The following is a 21,905-nucleotide window of genomic DNA, read 5'->3' as shown; positions in this document are numbered from 1 at the left end:
AGCAAGAACCACAAACCAAACAGCCGCCCACACCCCGGCTGGAGCATGCCTCTGCATTCCTGAGCGCTGAATAACAGGAGGCTCTTTGAGCCCGTGCTGCTTTCCTCCTGCTCCTCTGAGCCCTTCCCCTGGTGTTCACTCACTGTTGGAGTGACAACACTGGGATCACCTTCTGTTTTCAGCAAAACTCCTTGCTAAGTGCTGCTCCAAACCGAGATGCTCCTGGTACTGTCTCTTCTGTTTTTACTTAAATCCAGAAAACTGAATTAAAAAGAGAAAAAAAGTATAAATGAGCAAGTCCCTCAGCTGAGCTGTCTCAGCATCACTGACAGTGAGAGCTCCAAGGTGCAGCTCTGGGTGACAGCCACCTACACTCATCCCTCTGACTCGGGTATGAAAGCCAGATGTGCAACCAATTTGGCCAAGCAGGGAAAGGACTCTTCATAACTCTCTCCATCACTCAGCAGCAAAAAGGGATTGATTACAAGGCACTGCAAGCCCAAGGCAGGCTGGCTTCACCCCCAGCTAGAAGGAAGGCCAACACACCAAGCCAGAAGTAAGGCCAACACACCACACCAGGCTCAGGACGAGACCTCTGGAGCTACCTCACTCTGCAGATCCCACTTCTCACAGCCTTGCTGAGGCCTCCCTGCACTGCTGGATATATGCAGCCCCAGGGAACGTGGGCAGCTGCTCAGGGCTAAAAGTGGAGAGGGATCCTGAGAAAGAAACAGCATCTCTGGCTGCACAGCATGGAAGTCTTGCAGCCTCCAGCAGCTGCAAAAGCAATTTGGGATGGTGAAAGTAAAGCTCCCCTCCCCAGGACAAAAATATTTCCAAACCAAGATATCAGGCCACAAATAAATTCTCAACAACATACAAATTACTTATATTTAAAAGTACTTCTTTACTGATCTGTCAGAGAAGTTCTGCACCACCCAACTAATTCCCAGGTTGGCCTCTGATCCTACAGCAGCTGGCTTTGAAGGAAGCTCTGTTGAATTTAAATCCCTTATTTTCCTTTTGACCAGTGTTAATGTAACATTTCCATGCTAGGGGAGAGTCATGCAGTAAAGCATCATCATCCAAACACTGTTACACCACAAGCTGCATGCCTATTTATTTACTAGGCTAGGGAAAGTGTCCAGAGCTCTGGGTTTGCTGCTTCACTCACTGCCCTCATGTTATGCCTTACCTGGATCAGATTTTTCTAGGTCTTGGATGCAAACAATGCTAACAAATCAAACACGAAAAACAGACTTAAAATTGGAATCGCTGAGTAAGTCAATCATCTCATGCTGAGTGCTGTATCAAGGCACAGAGACTTTGCTTCCCTTTGCTAAGGGCTTTGCAAAGATCTTTATGGGAGGGACTCCTATGAGACACCACGCACCAGCTCTGATCCAAGGCAGGTACCCAAGCAGCTGCTCCTCTGACAAACCCTGCATCACATTTAGCACTGCGCTGCCCAGGGGTGCTGGATGTTCCTCTTCAAAATCTGTCACCACTGCTCCCAAGGCAGCGAGGAATCACTGAGAGATACAAAGATTCCCCTGGGCTCTTCCACTCACCCTCCTTCCTCTCCTCACCTTCGTGTGCTGAATGGGAATAGTCCAGGAAATGGGGGAAAGATATTAAAACAAAACAAAAAACATCATAACTTTGCTCCTCTAAAGCCTCTGAATTTCTACCTATGAAGAATCAGATTCCAGGCATTGAAGTAAGTTATTTTGGGAAAATAAACAAACCAAAACTAACAAAAAAGAACCCACACCAAAATACTACAGTAGTGTAATTGGAAAGAAGAACTCTTGATGGGTTAATTTAATGAAATGATTCCAAGTACATTCTATTCCATCCTTATTGACTGAGTAACTAGCATTTATCCCCATATAATGGTATCAACACAATCAATAGCTCCCCAAGTAATGTCAGCTGCTAGCTAATTTACACTTCCATAGTTGCCATCTGCCATTCAACCCATTGTAACACAAGCCATGAGCTTAGGATCCTAAACTAACATGGCAAAACAAAACTATTGAGAGACAGGAATTTTACCCGTATTCCCGACGGGTAAAGCAATACATTTAATCCAATTATGGTTTCATCACTCTTAGTTTTTCAAGTTTCATTACACAGCCAGGAAATTGTGTTACAGTATCTGTTTATTTAAATTCAGCCATCGGTCCTGCATTTCAGAGAGAAATGAAAGACACTCATTGAGATCTTAGGTAAATTAATGAAAACATGAGACTGCCAAATAGAAAAAGTGAAATGATTCTCATCTGCGCGCTTCCTGCTCCTCAAACTACCATTCTGTCTAGCCTCTATCAAAGGAAAAAAGATACTTATTATTTCCCTTTAGAGTTGCTGCAGGTTAAGTACAGGGCCATGAACAACTCAGACAGAAACACATCCAACTAAAGCAACACTCACACCCAGCAGTCCAGCACCCAAGAGATGTGCAAGGACAGAATTTGCTCTCTGGGAACTGCTCCACAAACCACACAGTTCCTACAGCACTGGATGAAAATTCCACATTTGATCAGAGAAGAAGTGATCAAAGATGGAATGAAACACATGACAAATGTTCAGCTCTGAGTCACTGCAAACACAATCAGGATGATAATGCTGAACTCTGTGGCCAGGATCATACCCAGGATGGAAACAATGGGACATATGGGCAAAAGCAATACTCTTCCTTCTTTCAAACTGTCTATTGTTCAAGAACAAAGCAAACCACATCCAAATACATCTGGCATCAACATCTAATATTTTGCAAGCTGATCATCTTGCTTTCAAAAACCAAAAGGACCTGAACATCTGAGTAGCCCATAAATTTTGCAACAGAACATGATGAGCTTGGAGAATCACTTGAGGAAGGCAGCATGCCTGGTACTGCCCACCTAAGAAGCTGGGCAAACTGGATCTCCAGCACTCTCCTTTTCTTTCACGCTAGCAAATTTCTCCAAGGGTGACCAAGACGGTGGCTGGAAATGGCCTGTTCCTACTACAAAGGCATCCAGTTTGCATCTCATCCCCTGCTTAGATCTGAAGAGTGGCTGGGAAAGAGGGCAGCTGGGAGCTGGCTGAATGCTGCCCTGGAATGCAATGGCAGGCTGCTTTGAAACCACAGCTCTTCCCTGCGGGGAGCAGGCTGCTGGCAGGAAGCGGGCTCATGTGCTGTACAGAGCATTAATAGCAAGCAGTGCACTCCCACAAAGCACTGGAGCTACCACAAGCTACTGCATGTGTACAACCAGGAAACCCCGAGCTCCAGAAAATGCCTGAGCTCATCCTCATCGTGCTGTGTTACACCCTGGGTGAGCTCTTACCTCGGGCTGAGGGACCCTAAACAAGGATAAAATGACCCTATGATTTCCCCAGAAAACATCAGGCTACAAGTTTGCCTAGGAACAGCCCCTGCAGTCCTTCCACCATCAAGAGACAGCACAGGGCTCAGTCAGCAGAAGCTGGGCACCAATGTCCATTTGTATGTGCTGTGTTGAGCAGAAACAAAAGGCATGCAAGCAATCCCCTTTCTTCTCACCTGCATTTGAATGTTTGGTTCCCAGGCTGAAACTTTTATCCAAGTATTGACTCTAGCTGAAGAAATGAAGTGAAAATTAATCACGTTGCCATTTTAAGCAGCTTTCTTACAGCTTTCCAGGTTTCCCCAGGCATCTCTTTTCCATGTGAAAAAAAAAAGAGCTGAGGCAGAGCTTGAGGACTTTCTTATTTCTTCATGCTTTCCAGACCTGCTGAAGCCTGGTCAAAGCTACAGAAGGCCCCAGAAGCCCATATGCATCCATGGCACATGCACAAAAACAACTGCAAACATGCACGCAGCAACCCTCACATCTTCAGGAAGAATCTCAGTCCCCACCTCTCTGCAGAGCCCATTCACATGCAGTTAAGAACATCTGGGCAGCCCACATCTAACAGGTCTACCACCCTGCCGACACTGCAAACTTGCTGAGCGTGTGCAGAGCTCCAGATGTGGGATTTCTTAGGCAGAGACACATGCAAACAGAAATATGACAGCTTTAAGCTTTCCCTGAAGAGCTTGCATCACAACAATTAAAAATGCAGCTCTGCTTTGGAGACTGCCCACACAATAAAAAGTACAAGCTTCTAGTATTAATCACCTTCTGACAACTCCCATTGCAATTCCTAATAGTCCTATCTACTTTAATTCCCCTAGAGTGTCAAAGTTCACTCTGAACTGGGTTAAAACCAAGACCGGTGCAAAGAAAAAACTCCACAAAATGAAAAAGCATCTTTCTTCCTGCACTTCTAACAGTAAAAGCCCTTTTCCTGTTACCAACCGGATGCCACTGGAAAGGAACACTCAAGGTTTATGGAAGGTAAAGAAGTAATGGGCACAGCAGGTTTCTTCTGGACCTCAAAACAGCTCCAAGTGGTGCTGAGTTACTCTTCCTTTTGCCCATAGCTGAACAGCCCTGCTGCCTCAGCAGGTCTCCCAGCGTTGCAAGAACATCATGCCATCAGCCACGTGCATCTTTCTGTTACCTGGAATTTCAGTGTTTCAGGTGCAGGGAACACCATTCCCAGTGCAATATTTCTCTGGCAACTCGATGCTCCATTGGTCTCCAGTAGCTTTGGGATCCCTGAGTTACCTGAAACATCTGCCATGACAGCCCCAGCCCAGGCAAGTATTTAAACGTCTTTCAGTTCTATTGCAAAGAGCCCTACAGAGGCACTGCACAGCCCCTGCAGAGCAGTCAAGTGCTAGATGAGAGGCAGATGTCTTCAATCACACGGGGTGAAGGAAAATGCCTTGCATCTCCTCTGAGCGCATGCTCCTGGCTGAGCCTTCAAACTAGTTTGCTTTGCTAAGCACCTGTAAAGCATAATTCAAATAATTATAATCTCGAGGTCCTCTGTAACACTACCACAATGTATATTTATTACGTTAAAAGCACGCGAACTGCTACCAAACAGTTATTCAACATCCATTACAACTTGTCCAGGCAAGCCTTATATGCTGCGTAATCATATTTTTCCCCTCAGGGCAGAATTGCTAAGCATTGAAACAACAAGATATTGTTTTGCCCTGGGCTTACCCATAAAAGAAATACTTGAAGCATCATATCTGCCTTTCCCAGAGCCTTCCTGAAACTGTAAAAGTGTACTGGCATCTTAATTGAAAACTATTACAAATTGAAAAGAACACACAAGATCTTTTTTCAACAGCTCATAGTCTCACTTCATAAGGAAAATCAATAGAACAGGTAAGAAAATAAACAGTGGAATCTCTTTAAATGAAGACAGGATGCCTTTCTAGAAGATGCAGGCACACAAGTTACCAATTTCAATGCAGAGGTCACCTCTCCGCCCACAAATGCAACTGAAAAGCGCACAACTTCCAGGATATCACAGAGTGTGATCTTGTTGCTGTGAAGACACAGTGCAGCTCTGAGCAGCACAGAGCCCTGCACAAGCAAGCAGCAGCCTTGGGCAGAGATGGCCAGAAATAAGATGAAGTCCTCTCAATCAGAGGACACGGAGCTGCATGCTTACTTGGTCCCTAAATGCTCTCTTTCATTTCACACTTACTTGCCAGTCACGTTTCTAGAAACAAGTACCTAAACTAAGTATGTGAAGCACCTTTTTTTCTTTGAAAACTCAAAGAATAACATTGAACACATATTTAGGAAGCAGACTGCTGCAGCCACTGCAAGCGAAAAATCATTTCACAGGCAATCCTCGCCAAAACGTTTTAATTTTTAAGCAGCAGCAACCTGGCTGCTAAGCAGATCTGCTATGAAAGGTCAAAAGTCAAATTAAAGAAATATTACTGCAGGCAAAGCAGCTCCCTTAGAAACACACACATCTGACAACACCTCAAGCAATACCACTGCCATGTGCAGCTGCAGAGTTTAGGAAGGGAACTGTGAACTGTTCCACTGCCTTTATGAGGCTCAGCCAAGCAAGACTCCTCGGAACACGTCTGCCTTGAGCACATGTGGATTTGGTGGGTCTGCTGCTATTCTTCCCAGTGCTCACAGGGCAGAAGGGCTTCCTGCTGCTCCACACACACACAGTGCTGCCTGCAGGATGCTCACTGGAGGCCTGAGATCATGGAAAGCTGGATTTGAAGAAAGAAATTCCTAAAGGAGGGGATGGTGGGAAAAGAAAACAAGCAAGCAACAACAACAGCGTGCACCGGCCCCAAGACAATTCTGGGTTTCAAGAGAAGTTTTCCCCTTCCCTCCCTTCCCCCATATTAAAAATAAAGACAAAAAAATAAACCACGAAGGGAAGGAAGGAAAAACCTCACCAAATTTGATGTTTGTTTTAGGCCTATTGCAACAACTGCTTTACTTAACTTTCATCTGCCTTTGCGGTGTTTCCTAGCCTCAACTGTAAAAAGCAGAGCATTCTATACACAAACAGCAAAGGGTTTTATACAGCAGGCAGTGTCCGTTGCTGGGAGCAGAAATTAGAGACAGGTGTTGATTGCAAAATGGACGGTAATTGCTGTGCACAGGGAAGCCACAATACCAAAGTGCCCAAAGCAGAGAGAGCTGCAAGGCTCTCCCCCCTGGCAGTCACTGGGCTGCCCGTGAGAAAGTCAGCTCTGGTGACGGCTATGGTTCACACACACTGTAATAAAGACTTCCAGATTTCATGTCTCACAGCATACTGTTACTCATTATTCACTAAGAGATGACTAAGAGAGAAGGATAATAGACAAAAGGACATAAAACTGCGCAGCTCCCATCACAGAAACCTTAGAGTGGGTTTGCATAGCATCCCTTTGGGGTGCAAGCCAGTTGAGGCTGTTTTCCCCTTCTCCCTTTCCAGCAGAATAAATGAACAAGTAGAACAGCTTGTGATATTTACATGATGGGGAGAGATCATCTGAACTGTCTGAGCAGACAAAGTCTAAATAGATTGCAAGTTGTAAAATACAGTGAGAAAGTCCACTGAAGACCCCTCACCTTCCTCATTAGTGCACTGGAAGTTTCTGCAAGCAGTATGAAACAAACTGGTAACAACAAGCAAACCTTCTAACTTCCACAGTAGTCTCCTTCTCCTTACTTCCAGCTTAGAGATAATCCCGCTTTTATTAGGTGCTGATCTATTGCTTTAAGCACTGCCAGTGCAATGCAGGATGAGACCAAATGCCAGAGAAAGCGAGGGTTTAGCTGGAATAATCTCATGAAGGGCTTCAAAAAGGCAAACAAGGGAAGTACATTAGAGATGCGTTTGAACACCATCAACTGAGGCTAAGAAATAGATTAAAATTACAAGAGATACTTTTTAAGTTAAAGAAGAAAGTATCATAAGATGTATTTCCATTCAGTACACTCCGACTCTATTTCTGACAGTGACATACCCATATTCTGGAGTATGTTCACCTCTGACAAAACGCACAGTGGAGATCTAGCTCAGCTTCAGTAAGAAAACTCCCATGAAGTTGTAATGCTTCACATCTGCATTATCCGACATACCCAGAGGCCAATTATTGCACACGGAAAGATGAGGCAATTACAAGGTAATGTTACCTTTTGTATAATTAACTTATCTGTGTGCTAACAAACGCTCAAATTGCAGGGAGCCAGACTTGGTTGAGGAATGGAGGAATATTGCAAGTGCTGCTCATGTACAAGTTGCACAAGGGTCAGACAGACGGCTGCTCACGTTCCGCACGGAGAACACCAAACCCCTGCAGTCTGGCAACACCCAGCCAGCTCTACCCACACTTCTCCCTGCAGGAACACCTTGTTCCAGCACACAAACACTTGCAATTCTCATGAAAAGTGCTAGGCTAAGGATGGCACGTGTTCTTCATTAAGGGACATGACCTCTAACAGGTTGCTTACCTTGCACAGTGAAGAATCGCTGGTTGTTATCTCCGAAGGGGGCATCTAAAGGAGCAGGGGAGTCTGAATCTCCAGTGCTTTTCACTTCAGAAGTACCTTGCAAGGACAGTAAGCAAATGGCCAATTGGAAAGGCTTTGCATGGGATGAGATGGCTAGTCATCAGGGAATCACCTATTTGCTGGCAAAGCCACAAACCTGTACTGAATAGTCCCTGGTATTGAAAGAGACAAGAAACTACCAGTCACTGGCAGAGGATGCTGAGAAAATAAAACCCTTCTTTGCAGTCACATTCTTCAAAGTCAAGTAGTTCCCTCAGTGAGTAATATTCCTCCAGCAGTTCGTAGCTAACAGGAACTGTGCTTGGAGAAGTGGAAATTATAAGCAAAATTACGTCACTGTTGTCATTATAGGTAGAGATACAACAGCAAAAAAAGCATGTGGAAACAAGAGAACTTGGGATTGTTGTGTTTGTTGAAATGAACTTGGCTTAGCAAACTGTGCTAATGAGACACAGAAACAAAGCCCAAGATGTCTCTTCTGTCCAAATCTGCTCTGCCACTTACTGGCACAGTAACAAAATATTTAGGGTTAAAGTGTAAGATAAAAATATATTGTCTAAGTGTGGGGGATTACTGCTATCACAGCTTTCGCCAACATAATGCAGCTTGCTCTGACCAGCTGGCCTGGATGTGCCTGCCAGCAACATGCATTCCCTGTGACTTTCTTTGCATTCCCTGTGACTTTCTTCAGCCTGCAGAAAACTCTTCTAAAATTTCCCCAAAGAAAAGATTCCATGAGCATTTTCATCCCTGCAGATGGTTGTACAATACATACAGTGTCGCTGGTCACCTCTTCCTCAGTCCCCAGGAACTACTGCAGTAGGTACAAACGTATGCAGACTGTAAAGCCTTCTCTTGCTTCCCCCACTTCATCCTGCTGTGCCAGGAGAAAACCTCAGAAAATGAAACTCAGTCCCTGTGACAGTAAAGCAAACTACATCTATGAATTCTTACCAACTATTCTAAGAAATACTTTTGAGCAACAGCTTCACTTGCTTTAAAAGAAATAAAACCCTACAAGTTAGTGCTAGATTCAAGTCAACATGAGGTGCAATCTATAACTGACCGAAATTAGTTACCAAACCACTGTTAGAAATGGTATGGCCTATGTTTTGAAATAATCCTGCTAATCTAAAAATAATTCTTCAGTGATTGAGATTGTAGCAATACATTGCATGTGCACTTACAGTGCAGCAGCCTTCAGACAGTTTTTGACAACAAACCACCCCCAAGTGAACCTAGAAAAATATTCTTCATAGCTGCAGTCAGCACAGTGATGTAAACCACAGTTAAGGATGAAATACAACATGACGTGTAAAATTAAGATGCAACTCTTCCCCAACTATTCTCATAATGATGGAAACTCAGAGCTGCTCTGCACGTGCAGAAGTGATGGCCCAGAAATCACAGAGAGGAAAACACAACTTACTGAGCTCACAGCAAACATCAAATCCTGCTCACACCACAAAACCATCCCTGGCCTGTCTTAGGCTTTGTCACATTAAGCAACACCTCTTGCTCTCACAAGCACAGAACACTCCTGTTCTTCCCTGTCCCCTCCAAGCAGCCACCCTTCCCTGTGCTTAAAGATTCTGAGGCAAAGCACAGGAAGAAAAATAGTGTTCAGCCTAAAACATACCACAACCCCTAAACAAAGTAAAGCAAGGCAAACCCCCAGGAAAACGCAAGGCACAAAGGCACAGATCACAAAGGCATACATTAGCAGAGTCCATTAATAAATCATGCAACAGCTTTAGCAGGGCCACACAGCATCACAGGCCCCAAACCAGAAAGGTCAGAGGAATTCTGCACCCGTGAGCATTCCCTACTCCATCCGCACAGAATTCCCTCTCCCTGCTCTTACACTCCAATCTCTGTGAAGCATTGCAGCTGGCTGCAAAAGCATTATCCCACAATTTCATTTACAAAAGCACATGTGTATACAGCAAGCAAGGGTTACTCAGTTTTTGTTCAGACCTTAATAGCGTATTAATAAATATGTCTTTTAATTTGGTCCCAATGTTTTCTTTCTTTCTTCCTTCACTCAAAGGTTGACTAAACACCACTTTCTACCTGGACACAAAGAATTGTTCTAAAACTTCCATCAGCCTCCCTGCAGTCCTAAACCTCCTGCTTTCCCTCTCTTCTGCTGAAGTGCACAAAGACTGTCAGGATGCACGTAAATCAATGGCTCTGAGCACAAGCAGATCTTTCATCCCCTATCTGATAAACTGGAAACATACCAACTCTGAACATTTAACACTCAAGAACCGAATTAATAACAGTTATTAGCTCTACCTCCCACCTTTCTTCTTTCTTTTTCTTCCGGAATAGCTGGCCTGCCAGTACGGCAGGAACTCTGAAATGCCATCCTAAAAATAGAAAGCAAGAAAAGAGGAAAAAAAGAAGGGGGAAAAAAAAAAAGGAGAGGGGGAAAGAACAGGAACTGAGAGAATAAGCAGAGTGAGAAGCTCTGTAACATAAAACTGTCTCCAGCTTCAAAGTCATCAGCCAATCATGATCCAATAAATGCCTGTATTTTTTTTTTCTTCTAAGATCAGAGCACTCAAATGTCTATTTTTATTCCTGTTTAGAAGCAGCACCTCAACAGGGCTTTCAAACCAGTGGAGCCTGGCATGCAAAGCAGTGACTTACAAAACCCAATTTCAAGCCATAATTTCCATGGCCTACACTCGCTTGTATGTGTTCATTTGTGTCTGGTATAGCAATATTTTACAGCATAGTCACACGTACGCAATGCTGCTTGAAGAATATAATTCGGAATGCTACATCATGACTGCGTTACGATTTATTAGCACTACTCAGGAAGAACAGCCACAACATGGGGAGATGTTCTCTCAAAATTAACATCACTTCAACCTTGTGTAAGGAGAGCTGCAGTTTGCACCCAACCTGTTGCTTTGCCTCTGCCCCCACGCACCTTAGTGTAAATCAGCCCAGTCCTCGGGCCCTCATTATCCCAGCCTGCAAAAGGGAACTGAAATCTTCCCACTGCAAAGGATTCTGAGGCCCAAGTAATACAACAGAGGTCACTAACACCCTCCAGCAAGCACGAGCCCTTCAACAGGCTGTGAAAAGACCATGATGGAAAAGGTGGTTAGAAAGGCTTGATAAGTAGAAAAGATTTTTTTAATTTTTAAATGGGAGCTGTTGATAGTTTTTGAGCTTGATGGTTGCCTTTCACATAAAGTAGCTGTTTAAAACACATAAGGACTAATCTGGAGGTTGTTTTGCTCTTCAGAAATCTAAATAACCATTATCTCGAGCATTACTTCTTGATTCTTAACTTTAGTGAAGGGAGGCATTAAACACACTGCTTCCCACAGCAAGAATTCAAATCCAACTTGCTTCAATACCCTTGAAAAGAGCATTTATTTCAAACGTGTAAATGATTTAAAAGAAAAAAGAGAAAGCTTAATTAATAATGTTGTTTCCAGCCAGATGGCCAGCTATTAGCTTTCAGTCATCTCTTTCAGAACAACTCACCAGAAGTCTTCAGATGCAAAGGAGTTTTAAAGCAAATAGGTGCCCACAATTGCCCGGCACTCAGCAGCTGCCAAACTGCTCAGTGAAAGAGCACAGTTATAGGTACACAAGCGATCCCTTTTTCCAACACGTGTTGCTGTGAGTCGTGGCTTTAAAGCTCTACCAACAACAGCACCATCACTGCACGAACACATTTCTTTCATTTAGCATTCTGTGTTTGGATGGCGTTATGCTCACATATGGTTATATAATATTTCTTAAATGAAAACATGAGGCTGCGTGTATAGTGTTTCCCCTGGACTCGTGCTAACACTTTCAGCCTAAGCTCAGAAGCAGACCACTGTGGTATGATGTGCATCAACCAGTCAAAATATTCCATGTGCACAGGAGGTACGGCACAGTGATGAACAGATAAATATTATGCAAAGCCACTAAAAGCCGACCACTAAACATCTACGGAATCCTCATATCCCCACTGACGTAGCACCTACATATTTTCAAAGAAAGCTTCCAAAAAAAACTGGAACTGCTTTCTTAGTGTGGAAAGAGATGCTGAGCAGCAAGAGAAAGCCTTTTAAAGTAGCAAGGTACAGAGTTTTGCAACCCTGTCTACCTCTCAAAACGCTGAGAGTTTTTCACAACTGTTATTACATTCTCTGACATCTTTGTGAGGCAAGTGCTGTATTTTCTAGGTAGGGAAGAGTGAAGTACAAGTAGGTTAAGTATTTTGCTTAATGGTACACAGCGGTGTGGAACAAAATGTGATGTTTTCAGTCTTCCCTAACCACAGCGTACGCTCATTAGGCAGTAATTCACAACAGAAAACCTGTCTTAACTCAGTTACAACTGGAAAAAAAAAAAACAAAGATGCAACTGCAGCCCTGAAAGTGAACTTTCAGCCTTGTGTTCTACCAAACAAACAACATGAGACTTGGGAAAATGGGATCAGCTGCCTACCTACACACAAGTTATTTACGGGATCTAATTCAGAGCAGTGCTCCCAACAGCCTACAGACTGCCAGCAGACTTCTACTGGCAAAAGACATCAGTCATGGAGCAACGCTGGCTTTGATGAGCAGTGATTATTGACTTCTTTTTAATTTACATTCAGCTATTTTGTAAAGCTTGCCTCTAATGCATTAGTTTCAAATGAGCTTATTTCCACTTCCCATTGCTCTAACTCATCTCTGCTAAGACTGTGCTGGGCACTGGAAAAGGGAAAAAAAACAACAATGCAATGCAATTCTGAAAAGAAAACAGCACTTAAACAGGCAAAAAAAAGCAAGCATGAAGATAGACCCAACTTCTTTAAGCTTATGGTCAATAAATTAGTTAAATTCAGGCCCAAGAAGGAGGCATGGAGGAACATTAGCTAAACTACGAGCATTTCAGTGTGTCAAGCCTGTGAAACTCACAATGCAATCAATCCGGGCTCCCAAGAGCAGAGCCTTGCATTCAGGTTCCAGGTCAACAGCAACAGTGATTCCAGGCCTTCCTTCCAACAAGCCGGCCATGGGGAAAGAGAGAAAGGACAGATGTTATCAGCAGACCTTGTGCTCCTTGAAGCTCAAGGCCTGGAATTGTGGTTGGGCTTTATCTAGGCCATGCACAAGGAAACTCCTATTCTTTTTCCACTGTATGCAAGGCTTGTAGCAGGGGAGGTGTGAGGGTGCTGCAGGAGAAGCACACTGCAATGGCTTCACCATCAGTATGTGAGCTGGCTGAAAACAGAAAAACGGCAAGAAAAAAAACCACAATAAAACAAAAAGACAAAGCACAGTGAGCACAGCCAAATCCTTCTTTATTCAGGAGGCAGTGCCAACACCAACTCTCATCCAGGGCCATCTCAGCCACAAAATGGAGGCTCTCTGCCAAGACACAATATTGCCCAGTGGAAAATCGTCACTGAAACATGAGCAAGAACTCCTTCAAAATGAAACGCTCTGCAGAGAAGTTCCATTTTTACCAAACTTCCAGCTAAATCCTTCCTGATGGATCTCCAGCCCAGGGCTGAAACACACCAGCTTTGAGCAACCATAACACACAGGGTGCCCTCGGGACCAGGCAGGCACCCAACCCAGCGGAGAAGAACACACAGTGGCTCCAAGAGCCATGAATGTAAGGGGAAAATCTTACAATACTCAGCCTATGAACACCTCTATCCTTCATTTTCAGTCCACTGCTTTCTTCTGCTGGCCTGGCTCTCCTTTCACGTGCATGTAAATCAAGCAAATTTACTGAAATCCACATAATTACACAAATGCAAATAGAGTGGGAAAAGACTCAGGCTCCAGCTGCTTGTCAGCACCGCTTTTATACACAGAGTGCTTTGTAAACACCAGCATAGTTGTTCAGATACCTTTACACATGTGCTACAGATTGGCTATGCATCTGACTCAAGGGGTATGGCAATTTGTTCGACAAATAGTAAGAAAAGGACAATCCTGTACAATTCCACATGTGTAAAAACCACAGACTTTGTATCTCTATGAAAACAAAACCCGACGTATTTGGTGTTTTTGTGTATAATGTGTATAAAATTAAAGGTGCTTGTAGTTGGGTCTTTTGTCGCCCCACACAACAACCAGTTATAAAGGGAAAGGAAAATCTGGCATAAGTGTTCTCTCACCACTAAGTAGATAAAGTAATAAAAGCAGTTGCAAAGGCAACACAGACACAAAGATGCATTCGCATGCATGTAGATGCCCAATGTTTTTGTAAACGTTAACAGCTTTACATCTGGGAAGTAAATCAGACCAGGCAAATTTCTCCTTTCCCATTAAAGAAACTAGAACAGGAAGGACAAAGTTTTTCCTCTTTTATCGTCAGAAAAGAACATCAGTATCAGCATCCACCATTCATCCACTGCTGGTTGCAGCCTCACCACAAAGGAGGAAATTTCTGCTCTGACTTCCTTTTCTAAAGAGATTGTGTTATGGTTCATAAACATCACCAAACCTAAGAAAATCTTCAACCTTTTCTATGACACAATCTGTAAGCAAAAGTTTACTAAGTTTCCAGATTAGATAACAATGAATCATGCAGTGAGCTAAGGATGGTCTACCTGATACCCTGAAACCAAGACTCTCCTTCCTGAGAATCCCAAAGCTTGGAAGAAGTGAGGGCTCTGGGCAGCCAGACTGACCTTCCTTGTACCCTGCAGCCTTCTCCCCAGGATTTGCAGGCTCACTGTTGGAAGCTGACACAGCACATTCCTTTGGATGCCCCAAGCAGATGCTCCTGGCCATAGGGTCAGGCACACACAGAGCCTGGTCACACGACTCCCTGAAAGGTGCCACTTGTTTGCTGTCATAACCTCAGTGCTGACCAGTAAGCGGGCTGAAAAGGTGCGTCTAGGGACAAATACAAGTTATCATGATCATCTATTCATTTCTCCTAGATTACAGAAGTTTTACTGGACCTTAATTATTAGATATGCCTTCTCATGGGGCTCACAGATGTGTTTTGTTATTTCTTCCTCTCTCCTTGTAATTCAAAAATTCCGAATAACCTGAAGTCTACCCACACTACACACAATCATGTAGGATACTGCAACCTACCTTGCCTCTAAATGAGCACATCTGGATAACCCACACCAGCACAGCTACAACAGTTAATGTTTATGCTACATTTTAGTTGTCAGTGAAGATTTTTTGTTCTGCAGCTCACACAACTCTTCTGTAATTCTCTACAAAACAGGATATTGTTATTTCATACCTGGCTCAGCTCTTTTGAAAATAGGGGCTACTTCTTTATATCACCATTATTACTACGATCATATCTAACAGTTCATTCATGCGTGCTTCTGAACCATCAGGCCTTCAAAAGTGGAAGAGAGAGATCTGCTCCTCATTCTGCTCCTGCAGAGCCACAGCAGCAGCAGTAACCCAACCTCATGCTTGCTTCAGTCCCACCTTCTGACAGGGATGGCAAGGACATGGGGGAGAAAATGAGGGTCAGGCTACAGAGCGGCTTTAAATCAGTATAAACTGCACCTTATTGTCTCTTCAGCAACAAGCACAAGGGCCCAGTTATTAACAACTTCCCTGTCTTTGTTTTTGGACTCAAGTCTCATGTAGCAAAACGTAATTAACAAACATTTGCTAAGTGCAGTGGAGCTGGCCGACTAGAAGGAGAGAGTCTGAACAAGAACCTCTGCCCTGTCCTTATTCCCCTCATCCCTGCTGCCAATCTGCACAATCAGCTTTGGACTGGAAGAAGCTTTTTGCACAGCACATCAAGGCAAGCAAGGACAAAAGTTAATTAGTACTGTTCATAAGCCTTACTGGAAGAGAGTGCTGCAGCCCATCCCTGAAAATTTAATTGCACTGCATAGAGGAAAGCTAGAAAAAATAATCATAATAATAGGAAAAAAACCAGAAACGGGTAATTTGAGAATAAAATCTGATTTCAATTTAATTCAAGCACCGTTTGGCCCTATTTATTTCATAAAGCACTTCATGCAGGATAATAGCATTATTGTGCATCTAACAGCGTTAGAAGCTCCTAATAAATTAACGAGTGAAAATTAATAGCTGCTCAGTCCATTAAATCTTGTTAATTTTATTTTTTGCTGCAATAATAAAGTGATCACAAGTTGATATTATTAAACTAATATTTATTAGAAGAGCTCATTTTAATTGGATCCCTGATGTGATAATCCCATACAGTGTGCATTTCTTGATTTCATCAATTTTTTGCATTTATTTCTCATTATATTTAAATGACTGCAATGTTCAGGGTCTTTTCCTAACACTATAAAAGTTAAGCAACCATCTTAAACATTTTATTTCACAAAGATTCAACACTTACTACACAAAATAATGAGAATCTTATGAGTCCTTCCAGAAGCTGCTTTAAATATTTCAGTCCCCTGAAAAAAGGGAAAAGAAGAAAAGGCAGAGATGAACATATAACAAATGGTAGGAGACACTTATTTTTCTCCCCACTGGCCCATCTGTATCTCACACAAACACTGCCCCGTGGTCTTCCAAGTCAAGAGGAGTTTCAGCACCACCCTGAGCCTTTGGTGAGTGAGGGAGGAGGAGGGTACTGAAGGGTAAGTGTGACTGCAGGTAGAAAGTACACTCGACTGAAGGCTGAGTCCATGTACTTGTTGTATTTTCACCTTTATACCTGATCTGCAAAGTCACACTGACAACACAAAAGCCAACCACAAACAAACCAGGAGGCCACGTCCACCCTGCAGCTACCACCACCACAGGCAAAGGAACTCACATGGCAGCAGTGAGGCAGTGACAGCATAAAGGTTAGGGCAGGGCCACAACAACCTGCCCATAAAGCCAGCTCAGTACAGAGGTTAGCAGAGTGGTGTGCCAGTAAAATTACCTGCAACTGGGAGCCAGCAAATGTCAAGGCAGTTAGACTGCATGCACACAGGACTGAGCTACAGCTGATGTGCCACTGCAAGCCAAGCTCACCTTGACAGGAGGCAGCCTGAAAGCAGTCTGTGCAATAGTAAAGCTATGTATACAAGTCCCATGTACACTGACAGGCTATACTGAAAATGAGACAGCTAAAATTTGGCATAGAAAATAGAGATGTGAGCACAAACACACAAAAATGGCCGGTCTTTTGCTTGGTGCTGAAACTTGACAGATGCCAACCTCAAAAGAAAAGCAGAGCTCACAGCCCTGAAAAGTGCCTCTGCCACTTACCCTATCTGCAGTTTCCCTATTTTCTTGGTATTAAGGCAGTGTTAAGATCACGGTCAACCCTTGTAAATAATGCACAGTCAGCACTCAACACAATTACGTTCACAGCGAAGATCTTCCTAAAATCACTTCTTTATTCCTGGTTTCCCCACTGAAATGCAGATCATTTAAGGAACACTCTGTTCAGCTTTCCTTTCTTCTTTTTTTTTTTTTTTTAAAGCAAATGTGCCATATTTCCATTTCACTTGGTACGTTCTATCCTTATCAGATGAGTTCCACAAGAAATAACACCCACCTCTCTTCAAAAACTGCTTTCTAAATTAAAAAAACCACCACTTAAAAGAGGGTATTTCTTACATACAAGAATGCTGGCTCCTATAAAAACGCTGGTGATATCAAAAAATAAATACAGTGATAGGCCTAATAGAAAACTATATGAAAAATATATTAGAGAATGTCATGAGCTTACGTCTTAATGTACAGTACCACTAATGCTCTTGAAACAAAGCATCTGCTACCTCCTGCCACATATGCAAGACTATGTATAACACACAGCTCTCAGAAATTAGTAACTGCTCACCACATGTTTCTGACTTCCACAGTTTGCAGGTTGTTAAACACTCACAGTTCAGGCTAATGCACTATTTCTATGGAAAAACGCTCATGGTTTGCCAAGAGCACAGCATGGCCTCTCTTCAGGTCAGAAATAGCACCACGAACTCACTGCTCTTCACCCAGGCACGAAGTCCACAGGGATGCATTCATGTTCTGCAGGTAATGCCAGCTGTCAGGTTTGCTGCCAGCAAATTCCCAGCTCACCACAATCTGGTCTGAGAAGCAGAGAGAGCTATCAAAACTTCAAAACATCTGATAGCAGCTGGAATAGATCTAAGCTTGATCACAGAGCAAAGCAGAGAGGCCATAAACTCAAACACCTGGATGTGATGGGGTATGTACTAACAGAACTCCATCCTTAGCCTTGTCCAAAAAGCAGTAAAAATGGCCATCCTAAGAGCTGGGCTTTCAAGATCAATGCAACTACTACAAAGGATATATTTTAATAGTCCAACCAATGTGTGATTTTATCACTGTATGCAGAACTATGAAGAGTTACCTCGCTGCTATGCAGACATAGCTTGCTACACCTCACTAGGTCAGCTCCCAGCACCAAAGCTCAGCACACACAGGTTTACAGGCAGCTCCCATGTGCAGCAGCACGGACCGCAGAGCAGCAGTGCTCCAGCACACAGCCCTCTAACAAACCCTTTTGCCAGGCACTGGAAACATGAAGCAAGCCGGTGGTCTGAGGTCTTTCAGGTGGAAATTGTTTCCTGCTCCAGCAGGAAAAGAAAACAAAAAGGAAAGAATCCTGCCAACAGCTCTGCTAAGAACCATGAGGGTCTCTCCAGCCTTCTGCTGTATGCCACTTGTCCTTCCAACTGGAACCTGGGCTTGGAGGTGTGTCTGCCAATCCATCTGTGAACTAATTCATCACATAGAAGTGACAACAGGAACAAATTTGGCCTTCTAATTCCACAGTCCTACAACAAAAATTCGTGTATGACGTATTCATTTTCCTTGTTCTTTCTTAAATTGTGCATTCAGCCTCACCTTGTCGCTACAGGAACCTGAAGCTGTCAGCTCATCTGCTGCACAGCCCTTAGTCCCACAAGCAATGTTCCTGCAAAGCTTGAGCACTTTTACATCTGAAACTTGCTGTGTCTCATGGATACAATAGCTAATTTTGGACTTACCCTACTCCTGCTGGGCCAGAGTCATCGCTGGCATGGCTCCACCGTAATTCAGCCTACTGATGCATTACAGACAATGCACACCATGATCTAATCCTTAATGATGTTTTTTCCCCTTTCGCCTCCCTTCAACATACTTACTTACCTAACTAATAAAACAAGATACGAAGCATTAACTTTAAAGAAAATACTGAAACCACACTAGAATTGTCCTGAAAATGCTAATTTGGAGTGACAGGGTGACCAGATTTGTAGATACGTCAGGACAAACAGCACAGCCCAGAGGAGAGGACACAGCCCAAAGTCACAGACCTTGCTCCAGCTTTGCCACCACCCCCATTCTCCGATACCTAAGTATCAACCCCTCACTGTGCTGCTGCTGAGGGCCCAGAACAAAGTAACTTAACAACCACCACTTGCACCTTTGTAATGCCTGTATTAAACAATACCAAATGTACACAGGAAGTGTTACTCTAAAAATCTAGTACTAAGACCAAAGGAGCTGGTGTCAAAATATGCTGATACTCCCCAAGCAGCGAGGTTTAGGACATACAGGATCCAGACTCTGCATTACAAGTGGGTATGAAATGTTATAATTCCTGCATGGTTTTCTTATAGCTGAGCACAGTCTATGAGAAGCATTAGCTTCTGCACAGCAGGCTCTTCCAGGACCATCTCTGGAGGTGATAATATTTACGACTTGTGACATCTGCTCGCATTGTTACTTATTTTACAGCTTCACAATTATTTTGCTCAACTGAAGCATCCTATTGCACCCATCTCTTTGCTTCCTTTGAATCACAAAATACCAAACTCTCCCTCCCTTACGCTACAACACCTTGTTGCTAGTAAAAGAATCATCCACAGGCTTCATGCTCTGTTCATCAGCAATGAGGCACAGTACCAGAGTCATATCAGCAGGGCTGCTCAAGTCATTTTCTTCTTCCGAAGAGGTATTTAAGGGAAGTGGTTTAGATAGGGCACTATCTGTGAGGGATCCACACTGCTTACCAAGAATTTCAAAATAGAGGTTATATTACGTTTGTTACCAGGGGCAGCTCTGCACGCGTAGCTCCCTTCTTCAGCTAGAAGAGGAAGCCTGAATAACTCTAACTAATAAAGGCGAGGGGCTGGTTGTATCAGTGTAAAATCTCAGCCACGGTCATTCAGCACTAGAATATCAGGAGAATTCTTTTTTGTTGTTGAAAAAAACAAAAGCCAGAACAACAGAAAAAAGAAAAAGAAAAACAAAACCCAAGCCCTACAGTCACTGGAAGAAAAATTTCAGAGTTCTAAATGCCCACATTTCTAAGCTACTTGCTTCACTTCTTCATGCAACAGATGCTGCTTTGTATTAGCTACTGCATATTAAATCATTCTGACAACCAAGAAAGCATACATTTGTTTGCGCGAGAGAGGAGCATGAATACACACACACAGCTATCTTCTCACGCAGAAGCACACAATTATGCAGCATTCAAATATTTGGAATGAACTTTGGCCCGTGTTTCAAACAACAACCAAAAAAGTGCCCCTCAAACAACGACCAATACCAGCCCCAGCAGTCATCTGGCCCCGCACACTGAAATCAACAAACCCTCAGCAATAAAGCACCGCCTGTGGCCAGCTAGATCTGAAAGTTACGGGCAGGATTTTCCTTTGATGGGATACTTACACACACGTCCTTCATGATTTACAATGGGCTCAAAGAGCTCAAAATGAAGGCTAAAAATAAAATCTACGTTAACACAACATTTAGTATGTATGCACATGGGTTATATTCACCCTTTGGAACAATCCCCTTCAGCAATGCCATTTGTGTTCCCAATCTAAAAAGCGATTGGAAAACACACACACAGCAGGGCTCTCAATCACCTCTTCGTCTGTCCAGCTAACATGGAAACAAGCAAGCGACCCAAACAAACCATTTTGCTTATAGTTTATCAAAAATAAACAAATCTTCCCCTAACAACGCCGGAGAACACGCTGAAACTTCTGACCACGAGTACCCACAACACGCAGAGCTGTTATCCACAACTTTTTCTCTTCATCTCAGCCCTATTTTCTGCCCTCATCCCCTCGCACTTTCTCCCTCTCCCGTTATTACACAGCGCTCCCACCCGCCGCCACTTTCTCCTCCGTGTAACCGCACTCTCTCGGATGGGCGCAGCGGGCGCCCAGGCCCGTCGGCCCCGCCGCTACCTGGGGATGGTGATGCACTTGGTGTTGATGTTCTGCGTGGTGATCGCCTTCTCCAGCTCGTCCAGCTGCCCCGTCTTCTTCAGCTTCTTCACCAGGCTCTTCACCGCCTTCTCGCACCATTTCTCCTCCTGCCCGTTCTGCTCTCCTTTCTTCCAGCCCAGGAGCCGTTTGACGATGGGAGGGGTGAACGGCAGGATGGAGGACATGCTGGCTCTGCCGGCAGCGCCCCGCCGCCCCCTGCTCCGCTCCGCGCCGCGCAGGCCCCGCGGGCAGCACAAAGCCCGGCCCCGCTCCGCTCCGCTCCGCCGCCTTCAGCGCCTCGGGGCCGCGGCACCAAACTTTGCCCGGAGTTCGCCGCCTCTCTCCGGCGGCGGCGGCGGCGGCAGCTCCCTCCTCCTCCCCCTCCTGCCCCGCTCTGTGTGCGAGGAGAGGCGCCCACTCCAGCTCATTCCCAGTCTGTCTCTCATGCAAATTGCCTGCTGGCCGCCCCGGCCCGGCTTCCACCCCCTCCTTCCCTCCCAAACACGCTCACTCACGCCGCCGGGGGAGGGCGGGGAGGCGGCCGGCCCGCCGGGAACTCCGCTCCCCCCTCCTCGCTCGGGGCTGGGGCCCCTCGGCTCTCGGCTCTCCGCTCTCAGCCCCGCTACGGCGCCGGGAAAGGCGTCCCCTGAGCGGCGCGGCCTTCCCACCTCACAGCGCGACCCTCAGGGCCCCCTCAGCGTGGGGACCCTCAGCCCTGGCTGTTTTCTGTGGAAAAAGGAAGAAAAATAACACAAACAAGTGCCGCACGTCTTTCCACGCAGCTGAGCACCGCTCAGTCAGCCTTGGACAATCAGCAGTTTCAACTCCTTCAATTT

At 44.5% G+C, this 21,905-nt stretch overlaps 1 protein-coding gene across 1 annotated transcript in view; it reads right to left on the bottom strand.

Annotated features, from left to right (window-relative positions):
* SMAD3 (SMAD family member 3) overlaps positions 1-21,254 on the bottom strand; it is a 60,884-nt gene extending 39,630 nt beyond the window's left edge. The window contains exon 1 of the mRNA XM_015873309.2: positions 21,049-21,254. Within this exon, the coding sequence (XP_015728795.1) occupies positions 21,049-21,254 (206 nt within the window). The remainder of the gene's footprint in view (positions 1-21,048) is intronic.
* Between the last annotated feature and the right edge of the window lie 651 nt (positions 21,255-21,905).

The sequence above is a fragment of the Coturnix japonica genome, chromosome 10 (genome assembly GCF_001577835.2).
Source record: "Coturnix japonica isolate 7356 chromosome 10, Coturnix japonica 2.1, whole genome shotgun sequence".
Classification (NCBI taxonomy): Eukaryota; Metazoa; Chordata; class Aves; order Galliformes; family Phasianidae; genus Coturnix; species Coturnix japonica.
Note: the sequence above shows the minus strand (reverse complement) of the source record. Positions and strands in the feature narration are given on the sequence as shown.